General features: G+C 35.1%; 1 protein-coding gene across 6 annotated transcripts in view; it reads right to left on the reverse strand.

Annotated features, from left to right (window-relative positions):
• Positions 1–21945, reverse strand: part of Lpxn (leupaxin) — a 36527-nt gene that overhangs the window by 12945 nt on the left and 1637 nt on the right. For 3 of the 6 annotated variants that reach the window (XM_076844610.2, XM_076844617.2, XM_076844616.2), the window contains exons 2-4: positions 16097–16234; positions 12146–12192; positions 2309–2408 (exon numbers count right to left, since the gene is read on the reverse strand). In XM_076844610.2, coding sequence (XP_076700725.2) covers positions 2309–2408; positions 12146–12192; positions 16097–16234 — 285 coding nt within the window. Of the gene's footprint in view, positions 1–2308; positions 2409–12145; positions 12193–16076; positions 16235–19456; positions 19529–21022; positions 21491–21945 lie in introns of those variants that run through there. The other 3 variants (XM_076844618.2, XM_076844612.2, XM_076844611.2) reach the window with 3 other exon arrangements.

The raw sequence follows: 21945 nt of genomic DNA on the forward strand, positions 1-21945 counted from the left end.
AGACCAAATATCACTGAGGAAATGATATTTGAGCAGATTATTTGTGTGGTACTTAGGGACCCAGAAATATAGACAGCTGTGGGAAAGCATTCCAGAGGGAGAGAAAGCACTGAGGAAGGAAACAGTTTGGCATATTAGAAGACTTTGAAGTGCTGGGCTAGAACCCAGGGCCTTACACATGCTAGGCAAGTGCTCTCTACCACTGAGCTACATCCTCAGCTCCTGATATATTAAAAGAAAAGACAAAAGGCCTAGAGTTGAGGGACTGAGATTGGGGACAAGATGATGGACAGAAAGGCTAAGATCACATGGGGCCCTCATGGTAAAGACTTAGGTTTTATTCCAAGGTGACGGGAGCCACTGAAGGATTGCAAGTATCAGAGTGAAAGAATCTGACTGACAATTACCCTGTAATGGTTCATTGCAGAACTAAGTGTCCATAAGCCATAGGGAAGCAGGGAGACTATTACATATTGACTTAGGCCAGTGTTAGAGAATGGAAAAATGGTCAGATAAGACATGCCAATAGACTGGATTTTTTTAAAGCAAAATTCCAAGTTAGTTATTATAAGCCAAGCAACGGGAGATTCTCAAATTAAAAAAAAAAAAAAAAAAAAAGGATATTTAACTTGTCTCTCACCACTACGTCCTCATTCTGCATTGTCCTAGTCCCTTCCAATTGGGTTACCACTACCTTCTATCTAATGCTTAGCTGATCAGAAGCTACTATGGCTCCCTTGCCTCCACATCAAATGTGCACTCATCAGAAGGACATTCAAAGCCTCTCATCTATTGCCTTCACTTTACCTTTCCAGTCTACCTTTTATTATGCAGCAAAAGGCCTCTTTGTTCAATGCCAGTAGGCTCCTATGGTCTTCTGATCTTGATGGTTACTCTCTACCTTCAGACCTCTACTTATCCTATTTTGCTGCCTGGAATAACCTCATATTATTTCACCAATAATAATGCTAATTTTCTTTTTCCTCTATTACATAATGCTAGTTAATGTTCAAGAGATAAGTAAGGCTAACATCTGAAGGCCCTGAAAGGGTGACCAATATTAAGAATAAAAATAACTAAAATTAAAAAACCACATCTGTATCTACATCTGTATCTACCTCTTGTGTGTATATTCCAGAATACTTTTAGATAAATAAAAAGCAGGATACTAGATGACTGGAGAGACAAAGATAACAGGAAAATAGTTTAATGTAAACTTGTTTGTACTTTTGATTTTTGTACAATGTGAATGTAAGGTTTAACTAAAAACAAATATTTTAAATTTAAATTTAAATATAACAAGAAACATGCCAAATCAATCACAAAACACAATATCATAATGTAAATTTTTTCTAGCATTTTCAGATATACAGCATAATGAGCCAGTTTACCCAGATTGACTACAGATATTAGCTAATCAAAGAACATTAACTTATTAAAGAAAGTTTGTTTGAATTTTTCATTCATTTGTCTCTCTAATAAATATGTGTTACTCACTATGTGCCAGGCATAGCAATGTGCTGGGCACTATGAGTCCCCAGGTCAGTCACAGAGATAAGGTCCCTGACCTCTCCAATCACACACATTTTTAATGCCTTAAATTTTTTTCATAGTTATGTCTTGAATGTATATCAACTCTCCAACCAGATTTAGAGTGGTTGAATCTTCTACCTTACAAATTCTATATTATATTCCTTTAATAAATTCTTAAGTCCATTTATTTGATTTCCATTCTCTTCCAGGACATGTGAGCTTGTTATTTATGTTCTATAGGCAAAAATAAGGTGGTAGGTTTTATCTCAATATGGGCTTGGGATTCTTTATCTTCCTACTTTGATCTCCCCTACCTTGTCTCATTGGCCTCTTCTGTCTTGCTCAGTCAGGTCTCCCTAACAGTTCTTAGATACATATGCCCTCTGGGCTTGTTGCAAATAAAAGTATTGCTCATCTCATCTCTTTATGCTCAAACCCCACCCCTTCTTCAGAGTCAGCCCCAAGTCCCATCCCCACCTCTCCAGTAAAATCTGAGTAGCCTCACCAAATCCCTAAAGTTTGCTCCACATATTTTGGCAAACCACCTTTTACTCTATAGAGACTTATGCCTCATTTTACCAAGCATATTCCAAGCTCCTTGATATCAAAGCCTGCACCATATTATCATTTGTTTCCAAATAACACATAGTACAAAGTTGAGTTTTTCCATGAATTGAATTTAGTCTAGGAAGGCAGAACTGAGTTCCTCAAAGAATTGTGCTTCTCTGGGCCTCCTTTATCTTTAAGGAACTTAGCTCATCCAGATTGCACCCACCTTGGCCTGCATTTCACTCAAATGGGCCATGAGTTCATCCAGCTGAGCAGCTGCTGAAGTTTTAGGAAGTGGTGGTGATTCCTTTGGCTCTTGAACTTCACTATAAAGAAAGAGAGAAAAAATCATATAAACTTATCAAAATTCAAATAAATGTTAAGTCACACACAAAATGTGTACTTTTAACTATTAAAAAATGTACTTTTAACTATTAACCCCTTAGGCGTAAATCTAAAATCAGAAACAAAATAATCAAAAAATAGCTCTTAGATTAAAAATCTGAACAAGGTCTCTATGCTTTTTGTCCCTGGTCATCTCAAAAAATGATGTTTTCAAGTGTGTAAAGGAAAGGGCTTAACATGTAACTGAGAGGGTATTTTCCCCCAACTATGATGTACCAAGCAGCCACTAAATAAATCTTTAAAACCATAGCCATACATTTTTAATTTTTAATCATATTCTTTTTAAAAATTAAAAGGTACTATATCTCCCCCCCTCAGGTACTGTCCAACAACAACAACAAAATAAATAAATAAATAAATAAGAATATAAAGCAGGCATTAACAAGCTAAGGTCCATGGGCTAATTCTGACCATGTCCAACCAATGCTGCCTACAGGTGTTCTCTGCAAGGCTGAGTAGTTGCTACAGATACCTTTAGTCCACAAAAAACCTCACATGTTAATTCCTGGTTCTTTGCAGAAAAATTTTGCAAATCCTTGGTATGGAAAATTGAGATAATGTACATCATGGTGATTCCATATTTAGATAATTGGGAACAAATAAAACATTAGCCTAAAAATAGAATATAGGAGCTATTTAAGTAACTGCATAATCATTAGTAAAATTAACCAAGCATGAGGAATCAAAATAAGGCTCAAGTACAAATTAAGCAAAAATTATCTATTTAAGAAACAGAAGAGTACTTCTATATAATTATTATGATTAAAAAATAATTAAAACTGAATGTTCAAATAATTTATAAATAGCAATGAGAAAACACACACACACACACACACACACACACACACACACACCCTTGGAGTTGAAAACAAAGTGTCACTGAAAGAAAAATATATGAATGTAGTTAAGTCAAATACTGAAAAATTCGAGAGATCACAAATAAAATTTTTAACTCAAGGCTCTAAAAAAAGACTCCTAAAATACTTAAGCAGGAGTTAAAGCCTAAATTAATGAAGCAGAAAACAAACAAGGAAAAAAAATGATAGCTTTTGGGGAATATTGTACAAAACTTCCAAGTATAAAGAAAAATATGGAAAATGACCCAATTAATTCTATGAATATTACAGAAACTTGATATTAAAATTAGACAAAGAAAGAGCATTGTGTGTGAGAGAGGAATTTTAAAGACAATAGCAGAGCTTGCTTTGGTGACACATGACTATTATCCCTGCAGTTCAGGAGGCTGCAGGAGGATCACAAGTTTAAAGCCAGTCTCTGCACCTTAGTGAAGCTCTGTGCAACTTAGTGAGACTCTGTCTCAAAATAAAAAATAAAAAGGACTGGGGATGTGGCTCAGTGGTTAGGCCCCACTGGGTTCAATCCCTAGTATAAGAAACAAACAAAAGAAATATGTTTTTTAAACAATCATGGCTAAGTAGTGTTTATGTCAATCATCCTGAAGGGTTCAAGATTAGGGAAAGGGATAATATAATTCATTATGCTAACAAATAAGAGAAAAGCTTTCTAAACCTGTCGATAGATACTGAAAAAGCAGTAGAAATCAAATTTAATGATCATTCCTATTGTTGAAGATTAAGGAAAAAAAGAAAAAGTCCTTAACCTGATCAAATGTATCTATAAGAAATATATACTAGCCTCCATATTTACTCATCAAATACAAAACACATTTTAATTAAGAGATAAGCAGAACACCAATATTACCATTATTCCTTATTTTCAATATTATTCCAGAATACATTACCAAATACATTAAAAATAAAACAGTATTTGAAGAAAAAAAGCAAAGCACTCTCACTTTTATTTTCTTTTAAGATAGGTAATATGATCACTGACCTAGAGAATGTAAAATAAAAAAAAAAAAAGGTGATTGAACAGCTATCAGAACGAAGACAAAACACCAGAACCATTACTATATACAAGAATAAAATGAAAGAATGAATTTACTATCAACCAGCACTAAGCAATTAGAAAATTAAATGGGATCCATAATACCAAGACAAAATTACAAAATATTAAAAAATAAATCTAACAAAAATGTAAGATTTCTATGAAGAAAAACACTGGAAGACATAAAAGAAGACCCACATATATGATTAAAAAATGAGCAAAGGATCTGAATAGACATTTCTCCAAAGAAGACATACAAATGACCAAAGAGTATGTGAAAAGGTGCTCAACATCATTAAACATCAGGAAAATGCAAATCCAAGTTACTATGAAATGAAATGCTATCTCATACCTGGAGGATGCCTATTATCAAAACATCAAAGATAAATATTGGAGAAAATGTAAGGATGTAGATTGGTGCAGTCATGGAGAAAAAGAGTGGGGAGTTAAAATAGAACCATTAAAAATTGCTGGCATATGATCCAGCAATACCTTTTCTAAGCAGATACACAAAGGAAATGAAATCACCACCTGATAAAGATATCTGCACTCCCATGTTCTTTAGAGCACTATTCAGAATACCCAAGATATGGAACCAACCAAAGTGTCTGTTGATAAACACTTAAAATGAAATAGATAGGTAGGTAGATAAGATACATGCATACATATGTACATACATACAGATAGATATGTACTGGAATATAATTCATCCTTAGAAAAGATGGAGTTCTTGCCACTTGCCACAATGTGGATGAATCTGGAGGACATTATGCTAAGTAAAATAAGACAGACACAAAAAGAAAACATTGCATGATCTCACTTATATGTGGAAACTGAAAAAAAATCAAATATATAGAAACAAAATAAAACAAGTGCTGTCATGAGTGAGGTAGTGGACAGGAAATGAGGAAATTAGGTCAGAGATTACAAAATTGATGTGTAACCCAAACAAATCTAGTGAACTAATGTACAACATGAGTGCTATAGGTACTGTATTTGGGATTCCTACTAAATGAATACATTTTATCTGCTCTTGCCACAAAAATTTAAGAATAATCATAAGATTATGGGTATGTTAATTTGCATCATTAAAGTAACCATTTTACTATCTATACGTACCCACAGCATCAACATGCATAACGAGCTTTAAATATTCACTATAACAATTATTTTTTTAAAAATACCCACACAAGCAGAAATGCATGCTATGATGTCACTTTGCTTCAATTAATTAATTCAAATAAAACCCTAATAGAATTATTCAAGCTATGAAACAGATGCTAAAACTCAGGGCTAGAACTAACCCAAGGAAAGTTAAAAAAAACAAATGAGTTGAAGAAGGAAAATTTGTTCCAATAAATGTAACATCTTATAAAGTAACAGTAATTTCTCTCTCTCTCTCTCTCTCTCTCTCTCTCATTTTGCTCTCTCCCTCTTTCTTCTCTTTCCCTGCTCTCTCTCTTTCTCTCTCTTTTTCTCTTCCTTCCCCGTTAAATCAGATACCACTGCAATAAAGATCTTTTGGTCGCTCAATAAATAAATAAATAAATAAATAAATAAATTAAGTGACAGTAATTAAATGTGTGTGATATTTATTAAGAAATAAATAAATATGAAGGAGAAGACTGTAAAACCCAGAAACAGGATCTTACATCTATATGATAAATGTGGTATTTCAAATAATCAGAAATAGGCTATTGGACTCAGGAATAACAAGGTATTTGGAGCATAATAAATTTAGAACCCCCACACACCCTAAAGCTGAGTAAATGTAAGACAAATTAAAAATACATTTTTTTGTTGTTGTTGTTGTTCTGAAGATTGAACCCACAGGCACTCAGCCACTCAGCCATCAAGCCACATCCCTAGTCTTTTTTATTTTTTATTTTAACAGGTCTTGCTAAGTAGCTGAGGGCCTCCCTAAGTTGCTGAGGCTGGCTTTGAACTTGCAATCCTCCTGCCTCAGCCTCCCAAACTGCTGGGTTTACAGGCGTGTGCCACCATGCCCAACAAGATACAAAAGATATCTTAGCCTAAAAATACTACCATAAAATGGAGAATTTATTTTGTCATTTAGGGTTGATGAAATCTTTTCTAAGAAAGGCATAAAACTTTGGAGTGAAGTCAAAAAATAAAAAATACTGATAATGCCAATCTTAAAAAAATACATGTAAATATTTAAAACATACATAATATTTGAAAATTTGTAAAACTTCTATAAATTGATAATAAGAACACCAACTAATAGAAATCTGAACAAAAGGCTTTTATTTTTTTATTTTTTTATTTTTTAAAGAGAGAGGGAGAGAGGAGAGAGAGAGAGAAAGAGAATTTTTTAATATTTATTTTTTAGTTATCTGCGGACACAACATCTTTGTTTGTACGTGGTGCTGAGAATCGAACCCGGGCCGCACGCATGCCAGGCGAGCGTGCTACCACTTGAGCCACATCCTCAGCCCCTGAACAAAAGGCTTTTAAACAGGCAGGTTTCAGAAAAAGAAACTCAAATAAATGTTTATCAGTATGTAAAAATATGCTTACTCTCATTAATCCTTAAATAAGCAATTTAAGGCAGTGAAATACAAATTTATATCTTTTAGTCAAAATTATAAAACCTTAATAACATGCAGTGTTGGAAGGTCAGGATTATACATACATATATGCTTTTATATACACCATGAGTTATATAGGTTTACCTTATCAAAGCAACATCTATCAATTCTTCAAATAGATATAAGTTTCTTTTTTTTTTTTTAAAGAGAGAGTGAGAGATGGAGAGAGAGAATTTTTTAATATTTATTTTTTAGTTTTCGGCGGACACAACATCTTTGTTTGTATGTGGCCCGGCCCGCATGCACGCTACCGCTTGAGTCACATCCCCAGCCCCTAGATATAAGTTTCAATTCAGCAATTTCACTTCTAAGATGCTATTCTACAGAAAAAAAATTTGATACAGACAGACAAACAGATAGAGGTGGATATATGTACAATATACACAAAGATATAAGAGCAATACACATACATATATAAATGAAGATATATGTTCAAAGAATTTATTTCAATAAGGTATTTTTTAGCAAACTGAAAATAAACTAAATGGAGCTATAGCCAAATTTTAGTTTATTCATGCTACAGAATAACATACTGCCAACAAAAAAAATGCAGACATAGCTTTATATGAACTAAAGAGGATTTCTAAGATATATTGTTAAATTATAAAAGCAAAGCCCAGAACAATATGAAAAGTATCCTCCCATTCATATAAATTTGGGTTGATGATTTTTTGCGGGGGGGGAGGGTACCAGGGATTGAATTCAAGGGCACTCAACCACTGAGACACATCCCAGCCCTATTTTGTATTTTATTTAGAAACAGGGTCTCACTGAGTCGCTTAGAACCTCACTTTTGCTGAGGCTGGCTTTGAACTTTCGATTCCCCTGCCTCAGCCTCCCAAGCCACTGGGATTTCAGGCATGCATCACCGTGCTTGGCTCATTCATACAAATTTGAAGTACATATAGTAAGTGTGAATATGTGCACAAAAGTCTATAAAGAGGTATACCTCCCAGCAGTTACCCATGAAGCTAGTAATTAGTTGGTGGAAGAAAGACTCCAAGGGGAAGAGGGGTATCTGACTTTTTAACCTTTATATTTTGGAATCCACTGACTTTTTACACATATGAGTTTATGAAATATTTTTGTATCTTAAGTTGTATTTTCAAAACAAAACAAGGGTCATCTATACTAGAACAATAGTAATGTACATGGCCAACAGATGAAGTGGTAGGCGTGGCAGATGGGGCCAGCTGTAGTGAAACTCACAGGTGTAGCTCATTTGTTATCTAGAAAAAGACACACACACACTCTCATATACAATGAATGTTTAAACAATCTTCAGTAAAATAAATACAGTCACAGTATGGAGATCCTTATTTAAACTTTATTTCAATGTAGAAAACTTAAAAAGAAATATAAAAAAAAATTTAAACCATACATATACCCCCTCTGAGGAGACAATTATTTTGTACATTTTAGCAGCTATCATTGCAATTTTTTATAATTTTGTCTAATTTTAGACAATTTAAGTGGTATTCTATTTCATACGTTATGCACGTATTTATCCATGTTTTGTAACTATAACAACAGCTAGCATTTATTGTATGCTAATAGTATGACTGACCCTTAATAAAGAGAACATTTGTTCTCTTTAAATCTTTACAACAACCTTAATTGCTAAGCACTGTCATCCCAGAGGAGAAAAACTGAGACTGAGAAGAGGATAAAATTTTTTCTCAACAAAATACAGGTGAAAAAGAAGAATTTGGGACTGCAGGCTGCAAAGTTTGTGTTCTCTATCTTCCAAAATAATGCTTAAAGGCTATATGATTTCCAAATATATAATGTGCTATAATTTATCAAACCAAGTTTATTGTTAGGCACATAGATTTCTCATTTTTGCTAATATAATCAATACTGTTAAATAAATACTCACACCCATTTGCAATTATTTCCATAAAGTTAATTTTAGGAAGTGGAAAAACTAGGTCAAAAGGTATCACAGATAACTGGCTCTGGAATCAGTTCTTAATAAACCTTAACCAAGAGAACTTAGCTAATATGTCATCAAATCAACACTAATGAGAGAGAGAGAGAGAGAGAGAGAGAGAGAGAGAGAGAGAGAGAAAGGAGAAAGAGAGAGAGAGAGAGAGAGAGGAGTAAAACCATAAACAAGAGAAAATATTCTTTCACTAAAACTATTTCAAGAATGAAAACATAGCCTTACTGCTTTACTTATTATTATATATATTATTATATATGTGTCAGCCAAGAAAAGCATAGAAGAAAAATGTTACACTTCTCTCTTAAGAAAAAAGGACTCATTTGGGTTCATGTTCCAACGCTGGCTTAGTTATTTTTCAGTATTTAACAAGGAAAATATGAAAGGAAAATTAATATCTTCCTTTCTTAAAACCAAAAAATTTGTCTTTTAAGTACTGCAAGGTCCTCTGCCAGATGCTAATGTTTTATTTTTGTTTTTAAATCTAGGAAGGAATTGTCAGGTATATAAGTGACTGATTCAGTTCTTCTTGATACAGAGCTCTTCCTCAAAATCTTTCAGTCATAATCCCTTAGTACTTGCCACCACAGACATGCTCCTGGGAAGCACATCCTGCTGCTCTGTGTCCAAGCATAGAATAATTGTAGTTTCTTATCAGGATCTGCCCATTCTTAATCACTTGTACTTATTCAAAGAATCCCACTGGTTTTTAACTGGAGTCCTACTGCAGCATATACAAAGAAATAGATCACTGCCATAATACTCTAATAATAAATGAATCAACCACATAATATTCTAAATAAGAAATGAGACCTTGCAAGGGAATAGGAATGATGGTGGAATGAGTTAAGACATCAGTACCCTAAGTACACGTATGACATGTATGTTGTGAAAATACTTTGTATACAATCAGTGACTTGAAAAAATGTGCTCTATATGGGTAATATAAAATTAATTACATTATACCATCATGTATAACAAATTAGAATAAATTAAGAAAAAAAGAAATAAGACCTTGAAGAGTTGTAATCATCAACTCTTAAAGTGCCCACTGAGGGAAATGTTCCTTGAAAAAAAGGAACCTCAAGTCTTTGAATTGTCCCCTGAATTTTTAAAGATAGTAAAAGTCACCAAAAATGACTATGTCACCAGAAATGACTTATTTCATTACTCAGAGATCTTATTAACACAAATCACAAGACATACATTTAAAAGAATCTGGACTTCTTAAGGAAGGAGTTTCATTGTGTTGGAGTTTTTCCCATTTATTCTTCTGTTCCATTTTTATTAATTGCTGCTCCCTTTTATTATCAAAATTATTATTTTTGTTCATGTAAAACATACAATTCTAAATTATTGCTCATATTACTACTGATGTACAACTGTTAGAAATTTGTTTCATTACTATATTCACAGCTGGTATTGAACATTCTTTTCAAGTTATGTTGAAAACAAGGTTCAGTTCACTGAAGCAAGCCAGAGTAAATGGTGGAAACATGCAGAGATCAAGATTCTGAGTCTAACATTCTATCTATGCATGCTAGCATTCCGGGCTCTGAATTGTACTGCCTCTGGGATTCACAAAAGTCTATAAAATATTTACAAGTTGATTTAATATAACTCTCCCACACATGCCTACATAGCAAGTATCATTCAGAACAGGGAATGTATCAAAGTCCAGTCAGGAAAACAGAAACCACAGTGAGTAAACAAAAGGAATTTAATCAGAAACTTGATTACACAGGTGATGGGACAGCCAAGAAGCAAAAGAAGACAATGAGGTAACTCAGAGATTAGCCACAGCAGGAATTCATCACAGCCTTAAACCAAAAGGATAAAGAAAAGAGGAAAAGCTGCCAGAATCCAAGGGCCCAGGTCAATGAGCTGGAACCACAGCAGATCTGTCACGCTCCAGCTGAAGCCATAAAAATGTAGCTGATGACAGATATACTGTGGAAAGACAGCAGCTGGGAGAAATGCCCTGGATTTCCTCCTCTGTACCCCCCAATCTCTCCACAGTGCCTCATATTGGTCACAGGAAGAGCTAACAAGAAAGCCTGAACTGCAGAGTCAGCTCCCTGTAATATGGAAGAAATGAGGGGGAATGGGCCAAGGATTCTATGCAGAGCAAAGGGTGTTGATAAGTTAGTACTGGTGTTGCTCGTGCTGGTTTTCATGTTATGTATTTGTTCACTTGTATTTCTACCTTCCTTCATGGATTTAAGAAAACGAGTATTTTACTAAGAACTTTTTGTGTACCAGGCACTACTTTCTTATTGTTTTGATTCATTTTTTTTTTTTTTTTTTAACTGGGGCAGGGAGAGGGAGGTCAGGGGAACAGCTCATCCCACAATTTTCTGGAACTAGAACTAACTGGCAAAACATATATTAATAAACTGGCCTCACCCCCACCAAAGTAGAAAATGCCCTCAAGTGAGGAGTTTTATTAAAGACTTCTTATATTGAGTCCTTCTGCTGTCTTTGCCTTGTGTGAATGTATTACTGATTGTGATTCTGAAATCAAAATAGTGTAGTAGAACATGCAAGAATTTTTATTATCTAATATTGTAAGCCCTTTGAACTGTTTCCCAGACAGTTGTCTGATGTTAAAAACTACAAGCTATGACTGAAGAGAGAACAACAACAACAAAAAAATGGCCTTTAAAAATTTTCAGACTACCAATTCTGCTTGTGTCAGGAGAAAGGATTAAGTAAGTGAATATGTTTCAGTATGTAACTTTCACTAAAGGAAACTTTTCACCAGCTAAATGAAATTGGAAGAAACATTCAAGAAAGAAGTATATATTCAAGTCTGCCATGGAGCCCCACTATCTGACGTTGTGGGAATCTTCCTTATGTTTCTTGGGTATGTTTTCTCTTATGTGAACTACAACACATATCTGGACTAGACAAGCTAAAACATCTATGGTGACTCTGGGACTATTTAGACTTTTTCAGATGGCAAAGGAAATAGCAGAGCCCACAAGCCTGGACAGCCTGTCTGGAAGCCAGGCACCTGGAGAATCTGCCAAGTCAGGTGAGCAGAGTTCTACATCTGCTCAAAGAGAAGAAGGAGGAGTGTAGAGGAGTGATAACCATTGACACTTATAAACCAACTGCTCAAAGAGTGACAAATCAAAGTTATTATCTAATATCGTTAGTTTTTTCATATTTAGTAAAAACAGAAACCCACCTGTAGACATTGGGCTCCTGGATACTTGTAGTATACACAAGCTGCACCTAAAATATATAAGTGACAAAGAAGAGCAAAGAATGATTTCTGTTGTTAAAATATTGGTTCTTATCAACATTAGGAGTTACAGGATGTTTTTTGCTTCTAAAGGGGGCTGATACATGCCTTTAATCCCAGCAGCTTGGGAGGTTGAGGCAGGAGGATCACTGAGTTCAAAGCCAGTTTCAGCAATGGCAAGGCATTGAGCAACTCAGTGAGACCCTGTCTCTAAATAAAATACAAAATAGGGCTGGGGGTGTGGCTCAGTGGTTGAGTGATCCTGAGTTCAATCCCCAGTATCCTGCCCCGCAAAAAATTAAAGTGGACTGATAGTTCTGAGATATCAGAGTAAATCACTGAGATCTCCTTTCCTAAGACACAGGAATTACCAACCCTCCTGTAGAGAAAGGCCAAACTTTATAGAGTAGTTGGCATGAGAACAAATACTAGCAGTCCCTCCCTGCCTGAAAAGCAATGAAATAGAGAAGTACACCCTCCTCACATAGGAACCATAAAACAAACAGAAGGGCAAGAGTAAAGCCCCTTTATTTAACCACTCAGGATGGTGCCGAGAGTATAAGCTACAACACAATCAAACTTGACATTGGAAAAGAAATACGTGTGAATCCATGGTGATTCACTAAATAAATACTGAGTACCTGTCATGTACCAAGACAGAGGATATAGCAGGTCAAAAAACAAAACATAACAATCACATAAAACTGAATGTCCTGCTTCTGGTGGTAAGAAACTGATAAATAACAAATTAATAGGTAAAGTTAATCAGGGGGTGCAAGATGCAAAGAAGGGGAAAGATTGCAGTTATAACTATATTAATCAAGTAATCACTGAGTAGAGGTGCTTGAGCAAGAACTAAGATGAGGAAAATACACATATATTAGTGGTAACATGATTCATGTGGAAGCAATGACTATAAAAAACACTCTGGAGCGTCTTGTGGCCTGAGGAGTGGGTGCCAGGGAAAAAGGGGCAAGATCAGCAATTTAACCTACTGTTCAAAGTGGGTTAAATTTTGAGGGCAAAAGGGAATTCTAAAAACAATTCACATATGATTTTTGAAATATGTATTTTTATCAAAAATTTAATTTTTATTATATTGGTGAACCTACAAAATAATTCTACTCAATACTCATTTTCTAAATAAAAATTTCTAAAATATTTTAAATAACTATATTTACAAACATTAGGGAAAGTTTAAAAAACTCATCTGAACATTTAAATAGCACAAGTAAGTTAATTATTCTTGATACATGGTCACAAACCTTAATCAGTTTCTTAGCATTGCTGTCTCTGACATTGTGTTATAAAAATTTTTTTGGAAAATATATTCCTTTCAATATGGTGCTATCGTTCTCACAAAATTGAAATCTCCTTCAAGGCTTGCTGAGAGCCATAGCTAAGTAAGAATGACGCATGGCAATTTCCTTGTCAGCCTACCCCATGTTGCTTAGAAGGAGGACTCTCCATTGTGGAAATGGGCTTGCCTTGGACCCAGGTCATTTGCAGTGACATTGCATGAATGTTTGAGTAAGGTGACCCTGCTCAAGGACCAGGGCGGATCCGGGTTTAGGGCAGGTCAGGGTTTAGGGCGGTTCCAGGTTTAAGGTGATTCCTGCTGGGAGTAGGGCATATCCTGCTGCCTCAGGTGCCCGCCCACTCCTTGAGTTCCAGAGAGTATTTGGGATGCAGAGGCCAGTGGAGAGTGTGGATTTTTCCCCAGAACGTGCTTGTAGAGTGGCGGTGTGAGTTCAGGAATAAAGAATTGCTGTTTGAATCTACAAGGCTGTGAGTGGCTCATGATTTTGTGCCCAGCTAGACTGCGGCAAAGGCTGAATTTTATGGTTAATATATTTGAATTGCTGATAGTTTTAATTTATGCCTGCTTGTAGACCATGTTTTTAACTGGTTTGAAGAGACCTTTACTGTGAATTTGTACATTCAGAGCAAATTCTGCTAAATGTAAAATATTCTCAATTCTGTTTTTTATGCTGAAATGTGTAAATATTTTGGGACAATATTTTCACAGGTGCTGCCTTTCTGCTTCTCTTTCAAAGCACCTTTCTTCAATAATGTTCTTATAAGCCAAAACTTTGTTATACTTTGACAATTTTATTTCATTCCGTGGAGAATATAAATTTATTCAATTAAAATAGGGATCAAAATCTGATTGTTTCAGAAACACAATTTTCAAATTAGTAATTAAACCATTGAATTCTCATCTTTAGATTTGTTCAATTCTCAGCTTTTGTAGCAAGAAATCTAAACTGCATCTTTTTCAAACTCATTACTCCCTAAAATCTTTAAAAGTAGAATTTTAATGCTATATTCACTGAATAATTTAAGATTTCAAACTCTTACTTTTTGGGGAGTGGAGGAATACTAGGGATTGAACCCAGAGGCACTTAAACACTGAGCCACATCTTTAGCCTTTTCTATTTTTTTTTTTTCATTTTGAAATAGGATCTCCCTGAGTTGAGCATAACGCAGGCTAAATCTGGGTTACTTCATGAACTGAGACCTTTCCAATCGAAGGATGACAGGCAAGACAGCGAGGAAATATATACAGCCATGTAAAATTGTGTCCTTATATTCAGTATCAGCTTCTGTCACATGTTTTCTACATCAGTTACTTATAAACTCCATGTATATATACTAATATTTGTAAATTTGAAAAATTTTGGTTTCCATATTGATTGGTAGACTTTGAATTTTGTTTGGATGCAGTCGTGAGTTTTGTGCACATCAAAAGTAATTCTGAGTACATTTCTGTTCCATAGGTTTTGAGTTAGTAAGAACATTGTTTTTTACCACAAAGCTGTGCTTCACCAACATTTGTATTTATATTATCACCACAAAAAAATATTTTATCTTCAGTGTCAAATTTTTCAATTAAACTTATGATAACCTTAGCAACATCAGATGTTTCCTTTTTTTTTTTTTTAAACTAGAGAATGAACTTCCATATAATCCAATCCTTTGAATTGGATGAAATACAGCCAAAACATTTTTGTAATTAACAAATTTTCTAGTGGAGACATCTGATAATATTGATATAAAACTGACATTATTTGACGGTTTTTAAAGGGAAACAACTCTTTAATCATCACCACTTCAAGTACAAGCACAAGAAAATTTGGAATGAAAATGAGCAAACTTGATTTAGAAGAGTCATTTGATACAAAGGGAAAGGTGTGCTTCACACTGACACCTAAACACACCTCCTAGAGCAGCTACATGTTTAATTGTTTAAATTTGTCTTAACTTTTGAAGTAGATGCCAATTCTTCTCCACCATATTTGTGCCTTTTGGTTTTCAAAAGGACAATGATATCTCTACTTGCTCCCATCATGGATTTGGTAAATGTTGACAAATATTTTGTGTAAGTCATACATTTATTAACAGCTTCTTTGAGCAAACAAAACCATAAGTTTTGGCTTCATTTAAGCTAACTTCTAAAAGGCTTTGTTGAAAAGTTAAAAAAGTGCTGCCAAACAATAAAACAAATCCTTAGAGCTTGACAGAAGCAAATAAATAATCTGCACTAGAAAGAATATTCAGATTACACTATACTCTATGACAAGAATGCTTCACTTCTATTTCCTAAACATCATTTGTATAACATTAAGCCACAACTTCCCATGTCTCTTACTGACTCCGAGGTGGCTCTGTGCATGTCACATATAACCACATGGACAATGGCAGGGCATGAGCAGATATACAAAGTGGTCAACAGGGAGAAAGACCTCACAAATTTTCCTGCTACCACCTAAGATCAGAGAAGTCAGCTGTCCCTGATTGCTTGTGCTTGAGTTCTTAGCTTTAAGAGCCAGCAACTGGTACATTCAAGGTACTAGAATAAATGAAAAGTTACCGAGGAGGGATTTGTGTTACCCTGATGGGGCAGGATCTTTGAAGCCTCAGCAAGGTTACTCTCCTTTTTGGAATGCTGATCCAGGGAAGGAGGAGCTGGGTTAGAATATTCATCATTGTCCTGGAGGGTGGAGCGTTCCAACTCCTCCAATAAAGCATCTATATAAGAAATAAGAAAATTATAACATAGAATAAGTTTCCAGAATTATTTTCTCTTTAACCAGTGTCCCCATTCATCTCCTTCTTCTCTTGGATAAAGTTATTTTCAAACACCTTCCCTTCCTCCTTATTTCACTTACACTGTGACCTGTTATACCAGGAGATAGTTAATGCCTCCTTATATTCTGGCTTCTTATTTCCTATGGTTGCATTCAATATCATAGTCTCACTCTATACTCTGACTTCTTATATTGCAAGTATTCATTTTATTCATTCATTAGGGCAGACCACCCACAAAGATCCTCAACTAGGAAAAGATAATCCTAAATATAAAGATAGATCTTAAATATGTTTCTTATCAGAAAAATATAAGCAATTTTATAAACATCTTAAAAAATACCAGGGAGGTAACACATTCTTAACCCTGGTGATTTTTTTGCTGTTGTTTTAAATTTCAAGAATGATTCCAAGCAAATAAAAAATTCTCAAAACAAAGTGTAAGTATTCTTTTAGGGTGTGGAGAGAATAAGAAGTTGAAAAGAAAACAGAAATTGCAAAATCAAGATGTTGCAATTCAAATAGTTGGGACTTGTTTCTCTTGTAGTTTTCTTGGGAAAACTTTATAATCATTATACTAGCACTTTTCTGTTGTAGTGAAATTAATAATAATTAATAAAAATTAACACACACCAGCCACAGTGCTCAGAAGTTTACACATTTCATTTAATTGTCATAACACTTTGAGGCAGATGATATTATTGTCCTTCGTTTTAAGATTGAAAAAGAGACAAAATAACCAGCATAGGTGCAGAACCAGGACTTGAATCTGGGCTATCTGATTCCCAGCCCCCAAACAAAGTTGGAGGTCACAGTCCCCACTTCTCACATGGATTCTCCAGGTCTTCTTGAGCAAGACATTGTCTCTGAAGCTGTTTCCTCATCTACATAAAGAAGTAGCTGGATAGAACAATATTTTTCAAATTGTGCATCAAGACTCATTAGTGGATTACTAGTGGATTTTTTAACCACAAGTTAAAGTTTGTAAAGCAATAAATTATATTATTTCTAAGAACCTTCCTAGCTCTGAAGTTCTCAAATAAAGAAAATGAACTTCACAGTTCATTCAAATTAATAAACACTGATTTTCATTTATGTCAGATTTGCAGAGTACGGATATTTCTTAAAGGCATAAGAAAAGATCTAATTGTATTTTACAAAAAATTCTGTGAAACTTTCTCAATCATGCATACCACAAAATTTTGACATTCATGCACCATTTTATAAATAAGAAAAGTGACATCAACTCTTCTGGTCAAATTACCCTTCAAGAATAAAGTAATGGCAAAAATAGCAGGGAATATCTAGAGATTAAAAAAGACTTAAGGGCCAGGCTCAGTGGCACACACCTGTAATCCCAGCGGCTTGGGAAGCTGGTAGGAGGATCACAAGTTCAAAGCCAGCCTCAGCAAAAGCAAGATATAAGGCAACTCAGCGAGACCTTATCACTAAGTAAAATACAAAATAGCACTGGGGATGTGGCTCAGTGGCCAAGTACCCCTGAGTTCAAATTCCCGATACCAAAAAAATAAATTTAAAAAAAAGACATAAGGGACTTATAACTAACTTCAATATATGATACCTATTTAATCATTAAGTACACTTTAAAACACTAAACTTTTATACACCTTTGAACACTGAATAGTCAATAAATACAGTTAGTTCATTCTAGGTGTGATAGTTTTGAAAATATTAAGTGATTTGTTAATTTTAGGTGTGATAATTATATTTCATGATATTGAGAGAAATCACTATTAAGTCTGTTGTGAGTGTAATACTGGTTTTATGGTATAAATATACCTTTACATTAGCAATTAATGCAGAAGTATTTACAGATGAAATCTGAGAAGTAGCTTTAAAATGATACAGAGATGGAAGGAATAGGTGATATATAGAGAGAGGTATATATATATACACACACATACATATATATATAGGTGTATATAAAAATTGATTATGTATGTTCTACCTTTGCATATTTAAAAATTCCCTTATTACAATGCAAGATTTTTGGTTTTTATTTGTCTGTGTATATGTGTGTGTGTGTGTGTGTGTGTGTGTGTGTGTCTAGTACCAGTGGTGCTTTATCATTGAGCTCAATTCCCACCCCTTTTTGGTTTTTATTTTGAAACATGGTCTTGCTAAGTTGCTCAGGTTGGCACCCAACTTGACATCCTCCTGCCTCAGCCTCCTGGAATTACAGGCCACTATGCCCAGCCTATAATTAAAGGTTTAAAGAAGAACAAAGAAAAAGAAAATTAAGAAAGAGAAATAAAACTTTTTGTCTCAGAATTTCATTAGCCAGACTCAGTACTAAATTTCAGAATTGCAATTGTTTATTATATTAAAATATAGCCTCTTTTTAATTTTCTACTAAGCTTTGCTACAACCAGAAGTCAAAGTTCTTCCTAGATTAATAGAATGCATTTACAGTAAAAACTGCAGGAAGCGGGAGACCATACTGTGAAGCACATGGAAGCATCAGCTATCAAAAGTCACGAAAACTCTCCTGAGTCATGAGTTAACAAGGCTTTCTCTTCCTGTTTCCTGAAGAGTTTCTGTCTTTTGCCAGATTCTGTAATCTGAAGATGACTCATTTCAGTATGACAGATGAGATTATTGGGTGTGGGGAGGTACTAGAGTAAAAACCTTTAGTCCTCTCCCTAGTGCTTCACCATGGAAATCAATACCTACATTTATATGGAAGGAATGCAGTGACAGATCTTGGGGGTCTCCCAAGGTTGAAATGATCCATAATACTCCTGGTTCTTTTTATCTACCATCCTCGTGTAATGAGGATTTAGGTAAAACCTATGTGGCTACAAACTCCTAACCTCTAAGGCAGTACTGCAGAGAGGAAAGATTTGCTCACCTAAGTCACACTATTCTCAACGGTATTCCTTTGCTGAAGCGGGAGGGAAACAGTCTTGGGGTAACTAAGGAGCTGATGATAGTTTGAAGAAACTGATGGGGTACAGCCATCAATAGCCCACTGGATAATCTGTACATGTTAGCTTCCAGGCTACTTGGTACTTTCTACATTTCTCAAAAAGATTTCTTTAACATCCATCCTGCTCAGTAAATGCAAAACTACATAATTTCTTAATGGGGTTATTTCATTGACCAGAATACCTGAACTAACACAATTTTAGTACAGGAGAACACCTTGCGGCTTAATTGGTTTTGGTATCAGATGCTCCTGGGAGTAACACTGAACAAGTTATTATGGTTTTTTACCTGAAAAAAAAAGTAGATAATACCTATTTCAGAGGATTGCTGCAAATACTAAAATGATTTACAATATCATCTAGTTTAAGCCAATATCACTGAATAAGTACTAGTTTCCTTTGATTATCTTAATGAAATTTGGTACCCTTTAAAAAAAAAGAAAACCTGATGGGACTCAGGCAGAAATGCAATTCTCCCAACACTCACAATTCATAAGAATTTGTATTCTATCCCAGGTTCAAAATATGCTACCTCCTATCAAGTGTGGTGTAGTAGGCCTGTAATTCTAATGGCTTGGGAGGCTGAGGCCAGGAGGATCCTAAGTTTAAGGACAGCCTCAGCAATTTATCCAGATTCTGCTTTTTAAAAAAAAAAATTTTTTAAGGCTGAGGATGTAGCTCAATAGTAGAGAGTTCCAGCTTCATCCCTAGTACTAGAATTTTTTTAAAAAAAGTCAATCTCCAGTATCAAAATAGACTTTACTTCAAAACAGTTCAATATTTATTAAACATCAACTTTTTTCTTTTCATTAACATTTCTCCCCTCCTGTTATTTGTTCTTGTTCCATCCTCTTTCGCCAGCTCTGAAATCACACTCCAACCAACATTTTCTTAAGGAAATTGTACAAGATATCTCATTTATGGTTGTTGTTTGCACTTTTGACATATCTTTGAACACACACAAATCCTGAACACTGAAGAATTAATATAGCTTGAGACCTTGGTACAAGTTCGTGGCTCAATATTAGGAGACTGCTGCAATCCCCTTCCCCCCGCAAAAAGGGTTGGCAAAGCCTACTGAATGAGTACCAAGAATGAAAAACTTTGCATTACTCCAAAGCTTGAAATTAGTTCCACTGCCCATTTTACTTACTTGCCTCAAAGTGTAAGGAGGAGGTATTATATTTTCAGGCCACAGTAATCTACTCCTTCTGGATTCCTCTGAATAAAAAGCTTACCACCAAAATCACGGTAGTTACAGTACTACGTCTTCTTGATTTAATACTACGCCATAGAACAAATAAAACCACTCTGGCCTTTCTCCAACCTCTGCGGATCCTTTTTTCTTGTACTTCTACCTCATTTCTCTTCCACATAACACCATCTCCCCCCTTTTTCTTCCTTTCACATGGTTTCTCCACAAATCACATCTCTGCAGTTGTCTAGCTGTGTAGTCACCCTGTGATCTCCAGCAGTCCCCAAAAGGGAAAAACCCACATAAAAACTGACAATTTCGGTCACAAATCTGTCCAGAAGTACTTGTCCCAGAGTTCACACTGTAGTAAGCACCAAACTCTCTGCATATTGTGCCACTGCAAACAGTAAACTTACTGTTGCCCCAGTCATAGTTCCTCATGCTCACTCTTGTCTGGATTGAGAACAGATGCGAAAAAAATCTTCCAGCACTATACCCTGTCTGACTGCAAATACACCCCACCATACATGGAGATGGTGGCCAAGTCTTCATCCTCTCCATTTCTCCTCCAAGACACTCCTCACTCACCCAGCTCTTCCATTGTTCCACACCCAAGATGCTCTGGTCTCACAGGTTGTAAAGAACTGCTTTGGCATGTGGTGAAGAAGAGGACCACAAAGGAACTAAATGAGACCGTCTAAAGCAGCCTCTACAACTTTTTTTGGTTCCTGTATTTGCTTAACACTTCCTCTCTTTTGATTTGGTGAATTTCTTCTTTTCTTGTAGGTCACAGTTTTTAAAATGAGACCGACATAGGAAGCAGGTTGGAAGGTTTGAGTTTTGGTAGTTCATTGGTCAGGGTGATAAAGATTCAAAACTAATTTAACAGCTGCTATGTGCCAAAATTCATCTTGAACTAATAGGAATGGTAGGTATACACTTGTGGGGTTTTTTTCCCCAAGTGTAGATAGATAACGCATGTGGCTAAGAAACTGCTCTTTTTTGTTTTGTTTTTTTCTGTGAAGCTGAGGGACCATAGAGGCACAGCCACCTTAAAATTTCAATCAGCATTAACCAACACCAAGTTCTTTACTAAATTATTCATAAATTAAATTTACTTGCTTTCCTATATAGTTTGTAAGTCCTTTAAAAGCAGGGCAGAAGTTGGATTCTTGGCCACTGGCTTATTCAGTGGTCCAAAATGCAAACATCTATGAAGTAATGAAAAATAAAACTGGAAAGTTTAAGATACAAGGTACTAGACTGTGTGGACATTGAATTAAACACAATTCCCCCCTAGCGACATTACCCTGTAGCAGTTTTTTTTTTTTTTTTTTTTTAACTGACACTGTGGATTAATTTTTTTATCACTGTTATTTTATTCAATTGGGTTAAATAAAACATTTACCAAAGGCCTACCATCAGGCAGTAAGGAACTGTAATAATTGCCTCTTAAAATACATTTTACCCAGTTTTTAGCAATGAAGTAGGTTTAAGGAATCGTAATTTAT

This window comes from Callospermophilus lateralis, chromosome 2 (genome assembly GCF_048772815.1).
Source record: "Callospermophilus lateralis isolate mCalLat2 chromosome 2, mCalLat2.hap1, whole genome shotgun sequence".
NCBI lineage: Eukaryota > Metazoa > Chordata > Mammalia > Rodentia > Sciuridae > Callospermophilus > Callospermophilus lateralis.